This window comes from Astatotilapia calliptera, chromosome 2 (genome assembly GCF_964374335.1).
Source record: "Astatotilapia calliptera chromosome 2, fAstCal68.1, whole genome shotgun sequence".
Lineage (NCBI taxonomy): Eukaryota > Metazoa > Chordata > Actinopteri > Cichliformes > Cichlidae > Astatotilapia > Astatotilapia calliptera.
This window is the reverse complement of record NC_137423.1, coordinates 20,040,774-20,059,964: the sequence shown is the minus strand read 5'-3', so window position 1 is coordinate 20,059,964 and position 19,191 is coordinate 20,040,774. Positions and strand designations below refer to the sequence as shown.

Below are 19,191 nucleotides of genomic sequence, written 5' to 3'. Positions count from 1 at the left end.
TAAACATGCAGCAGGTGTTGTGGAAAGTTTAGTCATACCTATTCGTGTCTCCCCTGTCGTAGAAACTTACGTGTTACGGCCCCACGTGTGAAACAGGAGGAATAGCTTCTCACTGAGCGCTATGAAGTAATCTATGTAAACGGGTAAAAAGTGCTGATAATTCCCCGCCAAAGAAGATGTTGTTCGGAAAAGAAGTGCCATGGCGGCGTTTGGAAGGCATGTCGTTTGGCATTTACTCCGCCGAAGAGATAAGGTGAGGGAGCTGGTCGGTTTTTAGCTACGCGCTAAGTGCTAGTTCAAAACAACACGCAAGAGACAGCATGATGAGAAGTTCTGGCTTTTCACAAAGCGCATAGTATGTCTTGTGGTTGCTGTGTTGTTGTTATTAATGTGTGTTCATCTGTGAAACGTGTAAGGACCTCCCGTTATAAGGTTATTACCGTTGTGCTACTTTACAGTCCAGCCTCCCAGTATGCTGTGATAAAGAACGTGTCATCGAGTAAACACAGATATGCACCTATTCGGAACAGACCCAAGAGCTGCTAGAAATTCAGTATAACTGTAGTAAAGACATAATGCATCGATAATAACGTCAAAAATGTCTGATCTGAACTTTCTTTATGTACCATGATTCAAAAATAGCCAGTGAAACCTTGTTGTGCCCCTGTCATGACTAATGTCCTCTTAATTTCCAACAAGCTGTTGTGTGAAAGCTGAGGTTTGGTTTACAAACTGGTGCATTTCTAATAATCTATGTATCTTGCGAATTTCCCTCATGCAGAAAGTTGAGTGTGAAAGCCATCACTAACTTCAGGTTCCTGGATGGTGTTGGGAATGTGGCCCCAAACGGCTTGTATGATCTGGCTCTGGGACCAGCAGACATCAAAGAGGTAAGATCTTCAGACGTGATGATGCATTTGTCACAGATTAGTCCGTACCATTTTATTTCCCATTTAGGTTTTATGCCTGTACAGCTTAAGTTTCAGGAAGTAATCCACCAAAAAGGGCTCATAATGTTCTGGAATCTGTAGATTTTGGAATAAATAATGATCAGCTGAATGTGTTGTTTTCATGTGTTCATGGTTGTGTGTTGCTGCTTTTACCCAGGTGTGTTCAACCTGCTGTCAGGATTTCAACAACTGCCCAGGCCACCTTGGACACATAGAGTTACCTCTACCTGTGTATAATCCATTGTTCTTTGATGTAAGCGTTTCACATGCACACATACACGCTTACAAAGAGTAGCAGTGTTAAGCATCTGCTTTTCCTTCCTCACCTTAATGTCTGCGCTGACCTCTCTCTTCAGAAACTCTACCTGCTGATCCGTGGCTCGTGCCTGGCGTGTCACATGCTAACATGTCCTCGAGCAGCCATGCACCTGCTGCTGAACCAGCTCAAGTTATTGGACCACGGAGCCATGCAGGAGGTCTACCAGATCGAACAAGTTCTCGGCCAGGTGGGTTCTGCACTCACGATGGCATGAAGTGCACCGACACAGGGCCAGGTGTAGTAAACGGAGCAAACTAGTTTTGACAGGTGTGGTTAGTTTTACAAGGGATTTAAAAAGAAATTAACCGAGTTTGGACTCTTGCAGCAGCTTCTCCTACGATGGGGTCTTTCACTGTTTTGTTTTTTCACTTCTGCTTCTCTGTGCTTTGTAATTATCACAGGTCAGTGTTAGTCTCTTTATGTTTGATTCATTTGACTCTGTGTGTGTGTTTGTGTTAGTACATGGAGGAGAATGTCAAAGCGACTGTCGATGAGGTCGTGCAGGTGCTTCAGGTGTTTACAGACGCCACAGTTGGAATGAACGCAGCGACTTCAGAGAACACCAAACCTGTGAGTACACACTTACAGACTCATGAAGGAATGCATGGAGATGTTTTGTGAATGAAATAAAACCGCACGTAAATCAGATTGCGATGTGCATTTGTGTCAGCTGTGCAGTTTTTCTGTTTATTTGGCATGTGTGTGTGTGTGTGTGTGTGTGTTTCAGATTAAGCACTTGGTTGAGAAGAAAGGCAGTTTGATTAACGACTTCTGGAAGATCCATATGAAAACCAGGAAGTGTCCTCACTGCGGGTAACTCGATGGAATGCACACATCTGTCACTGATATTCATCCTGTTTATGATTTCAGCAAATAGTGTCTTTACTGGATGTCAGTGTTGAAAAGTGTTGCTCTAAAGTCGTCTTCAAGTCAAAGTTTAATCATCCCTCGCTGTAATGTAATACATGATAATGGAGAGGTTTATACTTACATATAAACAATATATTCTCCCTTATTGTGACGTAGGGACGACCGTGGCTCAGGGGGTTGGGAATTGCATCTGTAATCGGAAGGTTGCCGGTTCGATCCCCGGCTTGGACGGTCTCGGTCGTTGTGTCCTTGGGCAAGACACTTTACCCTACTTGCCTACTGGTGTTGGCCAGAGGGGCCGATGGCGCGATATGGCAGCCTCGCTTCTGTCAGTCTGCCCCAGGGCAGCTGTGGCTACAACTGTAGCTGCCTCCACCAGTGTGTGAATGTGAGAGTGAATGAATAGTGGTATTGTAAAGCGCTTTGGGTGCCTTGAAAAGTGCTATATAAATCCACTCCATTATTATTATTATTATTATTATTATTATTAGTCATGCACTCTGTGTGTGTTTGTGTAGTTGTGGCAGGTCTACAGTGCGTCACGAACACAACAGTAAGCTGATTGTCACGATGCCATCAGGAGCTCAAACCAGTGACAAAACTGAAGGTGAGCAGTGTTTTCAGGAAATGCAGATAAACAGACAAAACACAGCACAGTCCACACACGTGGCACAAAATCAAGCTGACTGTTAGCTCGACGGCTGCTGCGTAACTTGCCTTTTCTGTCATGCAGTTTCACTGCTGAACAAATGTCTGGTTAATTGTGATTTGTGGTGGACTTGATATACGTCTGTTTTAGTGGTGGCTGCACGCACCTCCTCTCACTCTGATCCATAACCATGTCTCCCTGCAGAAGATCTGCTGCGTGGAAAGAGAGTCTACATGACTGCCAGCACTGCTCGAGAGCACGTCAACAAAGTGTGGGAAAAGGAAGGTAGGCCAGAAATAAAGGCTCCAGGTTACATGTTTAAGGCTCTTCTAAGCCCCTCCCTCCAGACACACGCAGACACATTCACCCACATGTCTCTTGTGGATTAAAAGTCAACCCTGACTTTCAGCTGCATGTGAGATTTAAAGTCTTTTCTCCCAGATCAGCGTGTACTGCTTAACCTGTGATTTAGTAGGAAAAAAACCTGTGATTGGCCAAAGCGTCCCATTAAGACAAGAGGGAACTTCAGCTGCCTTTCAGCTCTGTCAAACTTCATTGTGCTGGAAGGTTGTTGTGTATTAAAATATGATGCTTATTCCAGTTTCAGTGAGGAGATTACAGCATTTCTGAGTATTTGAAGCTGGACGTTTGGTTTGGGGGTGTGTTAGAGAGCCAACATGAAAGAAGCTGCTCGTTACATATGTGTAAAATGCAATGTAACAAGTTTAAAAAAAGAGAGAGATCGCTTTGGCTTTTACTATTGTTTATTTTTGCTCTGCATTTATTAAGAACGTGCTCATGCTCTCATACAAATACATGTATAACGTGGCCAGTCATAAAAATACCTGAGTGCACACCTTACAGTCACGAAACTTTAGTGTGTGTGTGTGTGTGTGTGAGCAGAATTCAAAGCACTACTTGTGTTATTTCTTCAGGTTTCTTCCTCAAGTGTCTGTTCTCTGGGCTGGAGGAGTGCATGTGGTCCAAAGAAGGGGGAAGCAGTTTCTACCCTGACCTCTTCTTCCTGGAGCTGCTTGTGGTCCCGCCATGCAGGTACAACATTACACAGTTGGCACAGTAGCACCTGTTTGTTTTACACTGAAACACCTACCACTCCGACCTGTAATCTGTTACTGCTGTACGAGCAGCTTATTTTTATTCAAACACTACACTCCTCATCTCCCCCGTCAGGTATCGTCCAATCAATCGCCTGGGTGACCAGATGTTTACTAACGGTCAGACAGTGAACATGCAGGCTGTCATGAAGGACTGTGACATCATAAGAAAACTCCTGGCCCTCATAGCTGGCGAGAAAATTGTCCCGGAGACAGAGGTGAGTCGGAGACGATGAAACATGAAGAGTGTAAGAAGCTGAGCAGCTGAAGCGTTTCTTCCATCCAGATTGTGATGGCAGAGTGGATGTGGTTCTTTTCAGGCTGTCGAGCAGACGGACCAGTCGTTTCTGTCCGGGATCCTGGGAGCGACTCTAACAGATAAACTGTACAACGTGTGGGTCCGCCTGCAGAGCCACGTCAACATCGTCTTTGACAGCGACATGGACAAACTGATGACAGAGAAATACCCTGGGATCAGACAGGTACCTCACTGCACACCAGCACGAGCACAGCTGACCAGGGTTTAGGCAAGTAAACCTTACAGTTTCTCACATTACGTTACAGATCCTTGAGAAGAAAGACGGATTATTTCGGAAACACATGATGGGCAAACGTGTGGACTACGCCGCAAGATCTGTCATCTGCCCAGACATGTACATAGGCACCAACGAGATAGGAATACCTATGGTACATCCCTACCTTTGTTAAAGAAGACGAGATCAAAATGGTATCAGGACTGGAGCTCAAAGTTTTCTGGCTGTTTTGTGTATCCGTGCAGGTTTTCGCCACCAAGCTGACCTACCCTCAGCCAGTCACTCCCTGGAATGTGAAGGAGCTCCGGCAGGCCGTTCTCAACGGGCCCAACGTCCACCCCGGTGCCTCCATGGTGATAAACGAGGACGGCAGGAAAACCATCCTCTCCCCTACCTGCCTCGCACAGAGGGAGGCGGTGGCCAAGGAGCTGCTGACACCCTCTCCAGGTCCACGCAAGATGCCCATGAAGATCGTAAGTCAGCTGCGTGGATTGAAACAGCAGTCAGTCACAGATTTAACGCCCTGCGTGAGCGCTCACTAGCTGCGTTTCGTCTGCTCAGGTGAATCGACACATAAAGAACGGAGATGTTTTGTTGCTCAACAGACAGCCGACTCTGCACAGACCCTCCATCCAAGCCCACTGTGCACGCATCTTACCAGGAGAGAAGGTAGCTCCGAGCCCCTCAGCCGCTGTGCTTTGTGGATTACTTTGATCTGTACTTGATCTCAACTCGATCTTCCAGGTGCTGAGGCTCCATTATGCCAACTGTAAAGCTTACAATGCTGACTTTGATGGGGATGAAATGAACGCTCACTTCCCTCAAAGTGAGCTGGGCCGAGCCGAGGCCTACACGTTAGTCAGCACTGACCAGCAGTACCTCGTCCCCAAGGTATGTGTGTGTATGCAGACAGTACACAGGATTAACACTGCAGCCCGACAGTCTCAGGGATTATAGCTGCAAAACGTTATAAACAGACTGGATTATACATGTAAGACGACCACGAATAAAAACCCTCTAAACTTCTATTATTTCTAATGGCCAGCAGGGGGAGACTCCTGCTTATGGAAATAGAGCCTCTGGTTTTAATGACTCATGTATGGAAGCCCGTTTCTGCCACAAAAATTTTAAAAAAGTATCCATAACTTGAAATTTTGAGTTGTTTTCTTGAAACTTGGCGTTAGCTCTGCCCATCAGTGATCTACCTGAATGAGGTCATTTTCTTGTTACCCGGAAGGATATGGCGCAGACTAACGTGCACTCAAAACCGGATCGCAACAAATCGGCGCTTTTGAGAGTACGTTTGCTGATATTAACGCCATGTGATTCAGCTAATAACACAAGAATTTCATCATTTGTGAAGCCACGCTGAAAATACTCAGAAATGTGTGCATTCATGACTGGCTGCAGTACTGCTAGCTTAGCATAGCATTTGTAGCCGAGGGCTTCAGCTTCTGGGTAACAAGGAAATGACGTCATTGACGTAGGTTACTGATTGGCAGCGCTAACTCGAAATTTCGAGTTACTTTTCTCAAAATTTTGAGTTAATAAGTCAAAATTTATTTACTTTTTTGAGAAAGATGAATTTGTTTTGTTTTGTTATTTTTAGTGGCAGAAACAGGCTTCCATATCCATGAGCTTAGCAATAACCTTCACTTTTACTCAAAGACGGACTGATTTAATTTTTAACGATCAAGTTGCGTAACCTTGAATGACTTTTGGATCTAAGTACATCAGGTGACCTGTATTTGTGGAGTAAGGGAAGTTGTGGCCTTAAGAGATCAAAAGTCTTTATTTAGGTGTGCATAATTATTAGGCAGCTTCTTTTGGGCCAAAACAATAAACTTAATAGACTTTAAAAAGGCAAAAAAAAAGTATTTCAGAGGGATGCAGCATTGTTGAAATAAGATATTGGTGTGTGATCACAGAAACCCAACCCTAGTCAACACGATCACAAGAATTGTGTTGGCGTTAAAAAGACAAATTAACCGGCGAGGTGCAGGCGGGGTTCTGGTCTGGACTGGCGTTACTAAAGATGAGCTCGTTGGACCTTTTGGGGTTAAAGACTAAAACTCAACTCCCAAACCTGATTCTGGTTTTTATGCAGGACAACGCTCCATCGCGTGCATCGAAGTACTCCACTGTGAATCTGGAGTAAGGGCCTCCTTCCTCTCATGAACTGCAGGTTGTACCTTCTCATTCTTCTCTCCTCAGGATGGTAAACCTTTAGCAGGCCTGATCCAGGACCACATGGTGTCAGGAACAAGGATGACAATACGAGGCTGCTTCTTCACCAAAGACCAGTACACTGAGCTGGTGTACAGAGGGCTGACTGACAAACCGGGCAGGGTGAAGTTACTTCCTCCAGCAATACTCAAACCACAGCAGCTATGGACGGGAAAACAGGTGAGCGAACGTACATTTGAGTTTTGGTTTTAATAGAAGCTTTTCAGCGTGATGCTGGAAGCTGAACGAAAGAGTTTAGTCAAAGGTCAGCGTGTTAATTATCCATCGTCTTGAACTCTAATAGTAAAAATAAGGAATTCATGGCTTCAACATCTCTTGTGTGATGATTTCGGTGCTCCTCATAGGTGGTGTCGACCCTCCTGCTGAATGTGATCCCAGAGAAAGCTGTGCCTCTCAACCTGGCTGGCAAATCAAAGATTCCTAGTAAGGCGTGGATCCAGGTCCCACCACGAGCCGCTCCAGGGTACCAACCCGAGAGCATGTGTGACTCTCAGGTATGTACACTCTTCGAGCCAAAAGTACTCGAATTACTCAGTTACTAAAGGAGACCAGGGATCTTGTAGTTCTGATTTGGTTTGTGGCATTGACGCTTGCTTCTCCTCTTCTTTCGAACGTCTTTGTGTTCAGGTGGTGATTCGTCAGGGGGAGCTGTTAGTTGGGGTTCTGGACAAAGCTCATTATGGCTCCTCGGCTTACGGTTTGGTGCACTGCTGCTATGAGCTGTATGGAGGGGAAACCAGCGGCAAACTGCTCAGCTGTCTGGCTCGACTCTTCACTGCATACCTGCAGCTCTACAGAGGCTTCACTCTGGGTAAGAACCCGGATACTGACCAGTGTTCTTCGTTCCTCCCCTGAACCCTGTTAGTATTACTGCAATCACACAAATGTGTCAGGTACACTGAGAGCAACCTGGAGAAAGATTCTGCACACTCGAGCTGTCCTTTGGTCAGATGAGACTAAACTAAGAAACGCTGCTGATGTTTGGAGAACGCAGGAAGAGAGAGACCACAGGGAAGCACGGTGGTGGGACTATTATGCTGCGGGGACGCTTCAGTGTGTCTGGAACTGGGAATCTCATCAAGGTGGAAGAAACCATGAAGGATGTGTGAAGATTTTGAAACACAACTTTAAGCAGTGTGTCGTCCCACATGACAACGACCTAAACACACGTCCTGGTGAAGAAAGACCTCCAGAAGTTCAAAGTGAGCGTTGCTGACTGACCTGCACAACGTCCTGACTTTAAAATCTGTCGGGTGAACCAAAGACCAGGGTCCTCGCTAGAAGGCAGTTAAATCTGGAGGATCTGGAGAGGTTTGCCAGAGAAGGACAGGCTGGGGTTGCTCCAGAGACGTGCATGAGACGACTGCAGGCTGTTAGCCAGCATAAAGGATGCACAACTGCATCATCATTTTCATCCTGGTAGTTTTTGGTTTTAGGGGAAAAAATAATGTAACCATCCAGCATAAAGGGATATTTTAAAAATTCCTTGCTCTGTTTACCAGCACTTGGGAAATGATTGCTAAATGCTGATGATTCACCTGTTTGTCAGTTGTGTACAAGGAACAGAAACACTAACTTTTTCCTTTGACCTGTGCCCAGGTGTGGAGGACATCCTGGTAAAACCAGGCGCCAACAAGCGGAGGAAGAAAATTATTAAGGAGTCGCTGAAGATTGGAACCAAAGTGAGTAAAGCTAATGTGGTCTTCACTGAACAGCCTGCAAGCATGAACGCACGCTCTACATTTGACACCACAGAGAGACTAAACTGCAGCTTTGTCAAATTCAGTGCTTCCTCCTTCCTGGACGCCACTGGCCAAAATGGCTGCCACAGTAAAGGTGTAGTTCATGGGCCCCATGGTGCTGGAAAATGGCCTGTGGGGATAAATATGTACTACACACAGTAATTATATTACGCTTACCTGTACACAGTCATTAAGTGTCTGTGTGTAAGGCTGTTTCCAGTTCTGCTGTGTCCACAATAACGCTTCTACAACGCTGACGTTTCAGCAGGCAGCTGGGTTTATAAATCACTGGGAAAACACGTGTTATAAGACTCGTTCGTACTCAGGACGTGTGAATGCAAACATCAGTGAAACACTGTGCTCGTAGGCTGAATGTGGGAATGACAAGAATGAGATGAAAGCAGTTCGTGGCTGTAGTGAGATGTGAGAGCCACAAAGATCAGATGAGAGGGTGTGGAATGGTCTGTAGTGTGCAGTGTGACACTGTCAGCTATAGCGGATGTGGCTAATTAATGGGGAAAAAGGAAGCTGTGTTTAGCTGTTAACCAGTATAGAAACGTGCTCTTAATAAATGAATCTGTGTTATCTGCAGGGTTCCATAAAAACTGAGTTTTCTAAGGAGAGCGCTAGCAAACACGCTTTGCTTGTGAGTGAAAAACAACAGTCATTGGTGAAAAAAGAAAAAAATCACTCCTTCCCTGTTGGTGGAAAAATGTACCATGTCGACCAATCAAAAAAATGATATGGCAACATGTGGCATCTGGTTGTTTGGGAAGAGAGGGAAGCTTTAGGAGTGAGCGAAAGAGAGAGAGACAGTTTTGATACATGAGAGATTAGTGACGTTTATCGTGTATGGAGTCTCAAGTTAGTGTGTTGTCTTGTGTAGTTAGTGTGTGGTGTAGTCGTTGTTTTGTTTTGTGTGTCAGTTCTACTAGTGAACGTCACAGTTGCTGCCTTAAAGCCACCAAAGGCAGATTGCAGCGTAAACGCTGAGTGACACAGCTGTTGTCAGACCTGCATGTTTATCCCTGTGCTGTTCTCATCTGTGTTATAGTGACACAAACTATTTTTTAGAGGTGGGAATCACCAAACATCCCACGATACGATATTATCACAATACTTAACGCACGATACGATATTATTGCAATTTTTTAAAAATATTTTGCGATATTCAGATTCTGTACATAAAGGTAAACTTTATCAATATTCATTTTATCTAATATCAAAGTCTCGCACTCAGTCTTTCTCTCATTTCAGTCAGTTTTACTGTTTACAAACTGAACGGTTTGTGCCACAGTCTAGTCCAACTTAACTGAATGCAACCATCTGGTACAATTATAGCTGTTCTGAACTATGCAATATGAAAACTATGCAGCCCCTTCAGCAACTGAAGAATTTGAAAGTAAATTAAAACAAAATATAATTTTACATTAAATAAAAAAGTTTTAAACTTAATTAAAATAAAACATGTCTTAAATTAAAATAAGTAAACTGTCATGTTTATTGCTGCCAAAAAAACCACATTTGGACAGTGAAGGAACGTCAGGATTCTTGCTCAGAAAAAGGATCAACATGCTCTGAAGTCAGAGTTCCAGTCCACAAAAACTTTTTTTGTAACAAAATATCGATTTCTGCTGTCCCTGTATCGATACATTATTAGCAAAGAAAATATCACGATACTACACAATATCGATTTTTTTCCCCACCCCTACTATTTTAGGAGTTGTATAAATAGTTTTTGTGCCTTCTTATTTGATGCAGAACAGCTGATTGTTCTGTAAATAATTTTAAATGGTTATATAAAAAACGTCTGAGCCTTGGCTGTATTTTTAGGTAAATAATACCAAATAACTTTGTTGTTTGCAAAAATTTCTGTTTGCATTTCAAGTTATCAAAATGATTCGCTAAACATGTTTTTGGTTTTTACAGTCAAAAATATCACTTTCTACTCATATTTTAAATTTTGTCTGAATTTAGATAAATTGTGCTGATACAGTTTGTCAACAGGAGAAGAATATCTCTAACAAGTTGATTTGTTCACATTGTCACATCTTAATTTTTAAGTGAAATGTGCATTTTGAGTTTATACATGATGTATATAAGGCGACCGTTTCCTTTTGCAGTACCGGTATTTTTGTGTGGTTCGTTTTTCTATTTCTCAACAAAAGGTGAACGAAGGTGTTTAAGTTCACCGAGGATGGTTTGTTTTAATTTTCACATGGTCTTACTGAAGTGATGCGAATTGAAACATGCATTCTTTTTTTTCGGGGGGGCATGTGCTGGAAAAGCTTGAAAAGGGACCTTGAAAGTGCTTAAAAAGTGCTTGAATTTGACCCTGAAAAAGGCCTATGAACCCTATATCTGCTTCACTCACATTATGGTGATAATAATCTGCAAGTGGTTGCTGCATTAGGTGATTTCCAATAGGGGGCAGCAAAGTCTACATATTTTCAGATTGTCCACATGGTGGCTTTAAAGATTCGGTGCTTTATTATTTTTGTTTTTCCTTTTTTCTTTTTGTCATTCAGGCGCTCCAGGCTGCTTTTAATCTGCCCACCAATGTGGACCAAGCCGAGGCTCAGAGTCGCTGGCAGGATGCTCACCTCAACCCAGACCAGAGAGACTTCATCACGGCCGACCACAAGTTCAAAGAAGTGGCAAACCAAGTCAACAATGATATCAACAAGGTAACCTGTCACTGCTGTTTCAGAGCCACGTTGTTCCTCCTTTGTTTGCTTTAAGAATAGAAGGTTTAATGGTCCAGTCACATGTCTGCGTCGTTGCAGAGGAAGCGTCTAAAGAAACTCATTTGATTTGTTTCTGAATGTGTAAAAATGTATGTCAGAAAACGTCTAATCTCATCCTGTATATCAGATCAGCTGATTTATTGTTGGGCTCTAGTGTTGTCATGATTGGTTATTGAGACTGTTTTTAACAACATTATAGATTTATCCATTTTAATTGCATCTTCTAAAGCATTAGATCGTTCCTTTCTATAACTCAGACACCCTCAGACAGGTTTCACTCCGTGTTTGGTTTAATGCAGTGTGCACGTTGTTTTGTATGCTGGTTAGGTATGTATGCCAGTTGGACTACACACCTCTTTCCCAGACAACAACCTCCAGCTGATGGTCCAATCAGGAGCCAAGGGGTCTACAGTGAACACCATGCAGGTACGGCCCTCCCCCTCGCTCTCACATTCACCTTGGCTTTCCTTTTGATTTGATAGCCAGGTGTGTTAAGCTACAGATGTCCTGACCTGTGTGTTGGTGTGTGTTTCAGATTTCCTGTCTGCTTGGTCAGATTGAGTTGGAGGGCCGTAGGCCTCCACTGATGCCCTCTGGGAAATTCTTGCCGTGCTTCCAGCCCTACGACCCTGCGCCCGGTGCTGGAGGCTTTGTTTCTGGAAGATTCCTCACAGGCATCAAACCACAGGTAACGTTTAAAAGTCACTTTTACATGATAGCTCCTTTTGTGCGGCCAGGTTAAGTTTTTTTTTTATAACGTTACTTAAGGAGGTAGACTTTGATATTTTGAACATTTAGCTGTCTTGTAGATTTAGATACATCCACACTCAAACGTTTAAGACGGCTTGAAAAATGGCAAAAAATCATATTTTCATTTTCGTACACCCCCCAAAACAGAAATCAAAGTTGAGACATGAACTCAGTGATGAGGAGCTTCATTGTTATTATTGATCACTTCAAAAATTCGTTGCGGCATGCTTGATGTAAGCGTTTCCATGAGGTGAGCGAAGTTTCTCCAAGTGTTGAAGACGGCCGCATGAAGGGCGTCTGCTGTCTGGAACTGTCGTCTGTTTCTGTAAACTTGCCATCCATCCCCAAAGGTTCTCAGTTGGATTTAGAACACACAGGATGGTCCAAAAGAGTGATGTTACTCTCCTGAAAGAACATTGTGTACTGTAGCGTTGTCCTGTTGAAAAACACAGGCATTACCACACAGACAAGGGTCACATAAGAGAAGAAAACTCTCTGCCACCTTTCAGTGTTGCATGTTTGGTCCAAACGGTTGATTCTGTGGCGTCCAAGGAGACGAGGCCTTTGAAGACATTTGTTTTTGAAGCCCTTCAGTCTCAGATGCCATCTGATGGTTATAGGGCTGCAGTCGGCACCAGTAACGGCCGACTGGACCATCAAGACACTGGAGGATCGTCCAGTGTCTTGATGGACAGCCAATTGGATCCTCCGGCTCAGTGCTGGTGAATTTTTTTGGGGTCTTCCACTTGAGGTTTTTGTTCCATAACCCTCAGGATCATTTAAGAAATTACTTACCTCAGCCGTGATGGCGTGCTGTGAGAGACCCTATGCATTGAGGGTGGCTCACACTCATACCATAAAAGAACCACTGGAGTTCAACCCACCGAGACCACTTCCTGTAAAGGATCCCAATGCGGTTGTTCTCATTTTATGCTCTATAGAGAGAGCTAAACCTCGCTGCTAAGAGCAGCTCCTTAGAGTTCAGGTTTGCTGCTGATGGTTTTTTTAAAGTAAACTCTGCTTCTGTTGGGCACAGTTGAAAGATAATAAAGGCAAATATGAGGCACCTGATCAGAGTCTGGAGTGGCACAGCACAGGATTTGAATACTTTCTTCCTTTATGATGCATTTCTTTCATCCTCAGGAGTTTTTCTTCCACTGCATGGCTGGCAGAGAAGGACTGGTCGACACGGCCGTGAAAACATCCAGATCAGGATATCTGCAAAGGTAACAAAAGTTTTACTAACACAAGCCCCAAAAAACACAGAAATGCTCCCTGTGTCTGTCTGGGGCAAGAAATGCAAATATTATACGAATTTTACTCACTGTTGTTTTGGCTGGCAATGAGTGCTGTGCAAATGAAACATTATTCAAATCTGAGTTCACAGGATTTCTGAACAGCATTCATATGTGCACTGCTTTGAGCTTTGTAAATCTCTTTGCATGCCAGCGTGGTCGGATAAAGCATTAGTCTTTGTTTTGGAGTGAACACAAACAGAGATGATTTGTAACCAGAAACCCTGTTTTGATATGAGATTGAGAAGCAAGTTGATTTGATTTCAGAGGGAAATGTTGCTTCCATGTGGCAATGTGTGGAAGTGAGCAGCAGAGAATATCAAACGCAGGTGTTTCAAACACAGTGTAAGGTCATTAATATGGCACATCTGCCCCTCTGCCTTCTTCAAACCATTTCCTCTGCAGATGTGTCATAAAACATCTGGAGGGTTTGGTAGTGCAGTACGACCTGACGGTAAGAGACAGCGATGGCTCTGTGGTCCAGTTCCTGTACGGCGAGGATGGACTAGATATCCCCAAAACTCAGTTCCTGCAACCAAGACAGTTCCCCTTCATAGAAGACAACTATGAGGTATGAACACAGCGAGGATGTGAATGGTAATCTGAGACGGTCCACATATCAAGGTAGTGCTGCAAAGCTAAACTTTACCAGCCATGGCTGATGATACACGCATGGCTGGCTCAGTGTTTCATCATCTGTGTACTGTCTGCGTACAGCTCGACAAGTTATAAAAAGGTTTTGATGGTAAACGACTTGTTAACCGCAACCTTAACTTTGCACACAAACCATTTGTTGATTCACAGCCACATTACAGCTCCCTGTGATAGTGCTGTGGAAGATCGCAGCCAAATTCAGTGCTCCCCCCTCTGTGGTTGGTACTGGCCAAAATGGCTGCTACAGTGAAGGAGCAGGTCATGGGCCTCGGTGGGGGATAAATATGTACTGCATACAAGCACATTAGTGCTCAGCAACTCAGATAATACTGTGCAGTTTCCATGACGATTTGTTGTATTAGCCCAGCTGTTAACAAAACTATAAATATTTGTTAACTATTAGCTTAGTTTAGCATGAAGCTACAAAAAGAAAGCTAAGCCACATTAATCTGAATGCGCCCAGACTATGGCGTTATTATTTTAGTGCCTCTATTCTGAGCGCACGTAAAAATATTTGCAAGTGCAAATGTTGTATTTTGAGAAGAAAATTATTTTGAGCTAAGAAAAGTTTAATTTGAGCAAACAAAATTCATTGCTGCGTGCAAGAAGTCTGTTTCAGTGTTTGCTAATATCCATATACATATGCAATAACAGCCCCTCGCGCTCAGATCTCTGCTCTGTGTGCTCACAGACATCTGCACACCTGCTCTCAGTGTGTCGCTCGCGCTCTCAGCAGCTTTCCTCCGTGCACGCTCAACTCTTTCTGTACGCCGTTATAAGTGTGCCACAAAACCAACCAACCACAGACTTGTGATTGGTTGGTTTTGTGGCACATATATATTACATATATATATTATCCATATACACACACATTATTGTGTGTGTATATGGATAATAGCAAACACTCAAATACATTTGCACATAGAAATGAATTTTTTTTGCTAAATTAAACTTTTCTTTATGCAAAATAATTTCCCGAGATACACTTTCCTCACTTTCGAGGCGATAAGTTGAAGCGGCTACAAACGCGTGTGCCGGATTTTGGTGATTTAGATATAACAGGATAGTAAAATTGTCAGAGTGACAAATATACCAAGGCAGCTGGTGCTTGAATGTCTGCCGGCGAGCAACAATAAGTGACAGTGACGTGCAAAGAGCAAATGACTTCCTGTGTACAATGCCAGTTTGAATGAAGGAGACGTGTGTTTCCTTCCTGCCAGGTCATCAGGAGGTCGCAGGGCCTGGATGAGATTTTAGCACGTTTAGACCCTCAAAGTGCCACTAAGCACTTTGCTGCCATCCAGCGCTGGAAAGCAAAGAGAGAGTTAGCATGTCCACGGAGTGGTATGTAAAAATGTTTGTCTTTGCAGGGAAATTATTTCCCACATATTTGCCCGAATGATATTTTCGAGATGCACTGAGTGTAAAATCTTGGACCAGTGCTGATGGTTGACATGTCTGCCCAACTCTTTCCAATCACACAGTTTGATTGTAAAACTTTTCTTTTTGTATGAAAAAGTAAAAAATTGTCTAAATTACCACTTTGAACTGTTGTAGGTCGTAGCAGCAACTTCATCAGGAGAGTCCAGTGAATCGTTGCATGCATATTTGTGCATTGCCTCTGTAACTAATGTTTGTGTTTCCATGTTTTCATCTCTGCCAGGAGCGTTTTTGCTTTTTTCCCAGAAGAAGCTGGGAAAATTAAAACAGACTGATGAAGCAGAGGCCGACTGTGGCAGAAATCCTGCTGTGCTGCAGGTACGTTTGCTCTTCCTCAGCACATATTGTATAACGTGAACTCCCGACCTCCAATGTAGTCGAAATAAACAGCGTACTGAATTCTGTTCACTTCACAGCTTGTACAACAGTGGCACACTCTGGATGAAGCTAGCAGATCCAAATACTGCAGGAAGTCCTCCCGCTGCCCGGAGCCGTCGCTGGGCCTGTTTAGGCCTGATGTCTGCTTTGGATCAATCTCTGAAAACTTTCATGGCATCACAGAGAAATACCTGCAGAGCAGAGACACTGCGAACCAAGACAGACTGGACACAAACAGGTATTCAGTGTCTGAATATTCAAATGGGGACAAATACCTATTACAGTTTTAGAGAATGCCTGTGCTTTGCTGATCAAAAGCACTTCATTTAATGATCATGAACTAGTGTGAGCACATCTAAAAGCAGAGAAACATCATAGCAAAGGAATGCAATGTTCATAGAAACCGCAAAAAACCCCAAGAGCGACATCGTAGACTCTACAGTCTTCAGTTACCATGTTAAAGTTCATGAGAGTTCAGATAGAAACATACTAAAAGGCTTGTTTGGCTCTTCTCTCTACAAAAGAACCACATCATTGGTTAGCAAAGCTGCATCTGCACAAATGCCACACATCATATCAGGACAAGCATCAGACAAAGTGTTGGAGCGGTGATCATTTCCAGTTGCAGCCACAGGACCTGGACACCTTGCAGTGATCGAGCTGACCACAAACTGTGTATACAAAGTGCTCTTAGAGGGTTAGGCTGACAGTTTGGCCAAAATAGGGTTATGCAACAGAGCAGCATTCAGAGCACAGCAGCAAATCTAAACGAGAGCAGCTGAAAAAAGATAAAGTGCTGGTAAGCGCTCAAAGTCCACATGTGAGTCTGCCTGAAATTTACAAGAGCTGTGTGTAAACAAATGCCAAATACCAGGAAAGTAAGGTTGCCAAGAGGAGTGGTCCAAATATTTCTACACAGTAATGTGAAAGCCTGATAAAACTGTTCCTGTTAAAGAGGGATGCACAGAGTCCTGGGAAAACCTGATCGAAAAGAAAGATCCCAGAAGTGCATTTCTAATTAAACGAAGGACGAGAACCACCAAATAAAGTGTGAATGAAAACTGAGAGCTTTCTTTGTGTAATTCGAGGCTAAATATAGACAAAGGGGTTTTTACGCTCATGTACCTAGAACAGCTGGAAACAGCTGGGACAGATGATACTTGTGCAGGCTATAACTTTCTGTTTTTGTCCTCAGCCTTCGCCAGCTGCTGCATTATAAGTGGCAGCGTTCGCTGTGTGACCCAGGTGAAGCTGTGGGTCTGCTGGCAGCTCAGTCCATAGGTGAGCCCTCCACCCAGATGACTCTCAACACCTTCCACTTTGCTGGCAGAGGAGAGATGAACGTCACTTTGGGAATACCTCGGTAATGACTCGTCCTTATCGCAAATGTGGGGGCACAACAGTGTCATAGTGCCGTTAAAAGAGTCTTTGCACACTTTAATAAGCTTTTGCACTTGGTTGATTCAAAAGAAGTGTGGGCCGAAGGAAGCATGAGGTGCTGGTTGAACCAGTCGAACAACAATACGGCGGCTTGAAAAAATAGAATTACGGACAAAATTGCACACTCATTAATGAAATTGAGGAGTGGGCCAACACGTTACAGTTGTTTCCAGTTAGCTGTGTCTGTAAAGGGTTTTGTTAGGGGTGAACAGTTATCAAACACTCAGGTGAAGAAATGACACTCAGACAGTTCAGCAGGTAACGTGCACGGGTGAGAGCCCAACAAGACTCACACACCCCACACTTGTCTTGCATCTTTATTTATACACTCAGTATAGTGATGTCACATGGCAAAGCAAAGATAAAACAGGAACTTAGCTGCACGCTCTTCACTCGTGGGGAGAGAACATGCAGTTTCTGGAACTTAATCTAACAATAACAGCTTGTTTTCACAACTCATTGTGGTGTTGTGATGTGACTGTTCAGAGAGTTCATGATAGAAAGACCTTTGCATAAGCAGAAATATTAAACACTTATCAGTATATCACTCAGTTGCATTTCATGACAATAAAACTTAAAAATCCTCTAACAGGCAAACTGTATTTTTAGTTCATACTCACATTAAGGTTGGGTGGCACTACGTGTGCAGCGGGTTGCTGCTGCATGTGTCAGAGGCTTTTGTTTTGTCTGTAAAGCCTTCCACTATACCTTCCCTCAGTTTCTCATTTTGTGTGTGTCCTCCTCAAAGTCTGAGAGAGATCCTGATGGTGGCCAGCGCCAACATTAAAACCCCCATGATGAGCGTTCCAGTGCTCAACAACAAGAGAGCTTTGAAGAGGGTGAAAGTGCTTCGTAAGAAGTTGGCCCGGGTGTGCCTAGCTGAGGTAGGAATCACTTCTCTTGCGCGTCTGATTTGCTTACTTATTCACCTTCCCAATTTTCACTCCCTCTAATCTTTATTGCCTGGCACATGTTCCCTGATCCTGCCTGTCATTAACTGTGGCTGCATGTGAGGAATGAGCGGGAGGAACTCACTGCAGGTGTGTGTGTGTGTGTGTGTGTGTGTGTGTGTGTGTGTGTGTGTGTGTGTGTGTGTGTGTGTGTGTGTGTGTGTGTGTGAGAACAGGTGCTGCAGAAGGTGGGTGTGGTTGAGACGCTGCGAATTGAAAATCACCACAAGCTGCGGGTGTTCAAAATCACCTTCCATTTCCTGCCTCCAGAGCGCTACTCTGATGATAGGCTGTTGTCACCGCAGCAGATCCTCCACTACATGGAAACCAGGTGTGTGTCTGTTTCACTGTGCCATAAAGGAAGCACTGTCATTGTTCCTCACCTTCCTCACGCTTTGTTTCGTCCTTCCAGGTTTTTCCGTCTCCTCCTCGACGCCATAAAGAAGCGCTCTGCCAAGCTGGCCTCCATCGCTGTGGAGACCAGGAGGGCCACCGCCAGAGACAGGGATGATGACGGCAATGGAGCAGCTGCCTCAGGAGGGGTCTGTTTTTTAATTCAGTGTTCTTTTGAAGCATTTACAGCACATGTGGTGTTCAAACATTTTCTTTCCCACTACAAAAACAAACCTTTGTCACGTTGTCATTCAGCAGTTAGATGATGGAGAGGAAGAGCAGGAGCGAGAGATCGTTGACGACCAGGAGAATGAAGGAGATACTGACGCTTCGGATGCGAAGAGGAAAGGCAAACAGGAAGAGGAGGTATGAAGATAAGAAATGTGGTGTGTGCTTGAAGCCCACTCTCTTTCCTGCCTGTCGCAACTGCCAGTGGGTGATCGTGGGGAGGCTGACAGATACAAAACAGGAAACCAGACACAGTGCATGAGATGTTTAAATATGAGGTGTGGGAGTCCTCCGCTGGGATGAAGTTGGAGTCGTTTTTGAACAGCTTGGTACTGATCCACTCCACGTACTCATTACTTATTATACTTATTGATCATTTTTCCCTGCGCACCAGGTATGGTGAAATTGGCTCGGTTTGTCTCCAGTACACCACAACTCATGCTAGGCCCTTCACCTGGGTCTGCGTTTTCTCCAGGATTCGGGTCAGACTG

At 44.0% G+C, this 19,191-nt stretch overlaps 1 protein-coding gene and 2 non-coding genes across 4 annotated transcripts in view; all 3 read left to right on the top strand.

Annotated features, from left to right (window-relative positions):
- The first annotated feature begins 61 nt into the window (after positions 1-61).
- polr1a (RNA polymerase I subunit A) overlaps positions 62-19,191 on the top strand; it is a 28,893-nt gene continuing 9,763 nt past the window's right edge. The window contains exons 1-32 of one of the 2 annotated variants that reach the window (XM_026186152.2): positions 62-253; positions 782-890; positions 1,108-1,203; positions 1,307-1,456; positions 1,729-1,839; positions 1,997-2,082; positions 2,658-2,746; positions 2,993-3,073; positions 3,724-3,841; positions 3,980-4,121; positions 4,224-4,385; positions 4,468-4,590; positions 4,682-4,909; positions 4,998-5,105; positions 5,181-5,327; positions 6,651-6,842; positions 7,028-7,177; positions 7,311-7,494; positions 8,283-8,365; positions 10,954-11,112; positions 11,500-11,598; positions 11,708-11,860; positions 13,066-13,148; positions 13,623-13,788; positions 15,092-15,215; positions 15,535-15,629; positions 15,728-15,927; positions 16,885-17,052; positions 17,878-18,013; positions 18,256-18,410; positions 18,492-18,621; positions 18,728-18,838. In XM_026186152.2, the coding sequence (XP_026041937.2) occupies positions 177-253; positions 782-890; positions 1,108-1,203; positions 1,307-1,456; positions 1,729-1,839; positions 1,997-2,082; positions 2,658-2,746; positions 2,993-3,073; positions 3,724-3,841; positions 3,980-4,121; positions 4,224-4,385; positions 4,468-4,590; positions 4,682-4,909; positions 4,998-5,105; positions 5,181-5,327; positions 6,651-6,842; positions 7,028-7,177; positions 7,311-7,494; positions 8,283-8,365; positions 10,954-11,112; positions 11,500-11,598; positions 11,708-11,860; positions 13,066-13,148; positions 13,623-13,788; positions 15,092-15,215; positions 15,535-15,629; positions 15,728-15,927; positions 16,885-17,052; positions 17,878-18,013; positions 18,256-18,410; positions 18,492-18,621; positions 18,728-18,838 (4,215 nt within the window). In that variant the 5' untranslated portion in view covers positions 62-176. The remainder of the gene's footprint in view (positions 254-781; positions 891-1,107; positions 1,204-1,306; positions 1,457-1,728; positions 1,840-1,996; positions 2,083-2,657; positions 2,747-2,992; positions 3,074-3,723; positions 3,842-3,979; positions 4,122-4,223; positions 4,386-4,467; positions 4,591-4,681; positions 4,910-4,997; positions 5,106-5,180; positions 5,328-6,650; positions 6,843-7,027; positions 7,178-7,310; positions 7,495-8,282; positions 8,366-10,953; positions 11,113-11,499; positions 11,599-11,707; positions 11,861-13,065; positions 13,149-13,622; positions 13,789-15,091; positions 15,216-15,534; positions 15,630-15,727; positions 15,928-16,884; positions 17,053-17,877; positions 18,014-18,255; positions 18,411-18,491; positions 18,622-18,727; positions 18,839-19,191) is intronic. The other variant, XM_026186160.2, reaches the window with a different exon arrangement.
- Positions 8,450-8,586, top strand: LOC113009632 (small nucleolar RNA SNORA5). The gene has a single exon (XR_003270220.1). It is a non-coding gene; the product is annotated as a small nucleolar RNA SNORA5 (small nucleolar RNA).
- LOC113009639 (small nucleolar RNA SNORA5) lies at positions 14,059-14,172 on the top strand. Its single transcript, XR_003270221.1, has one exon. It is a non-coding gene; the product is annotated as a small nucleolar RNA SNORA5 (small nucleolar RNA).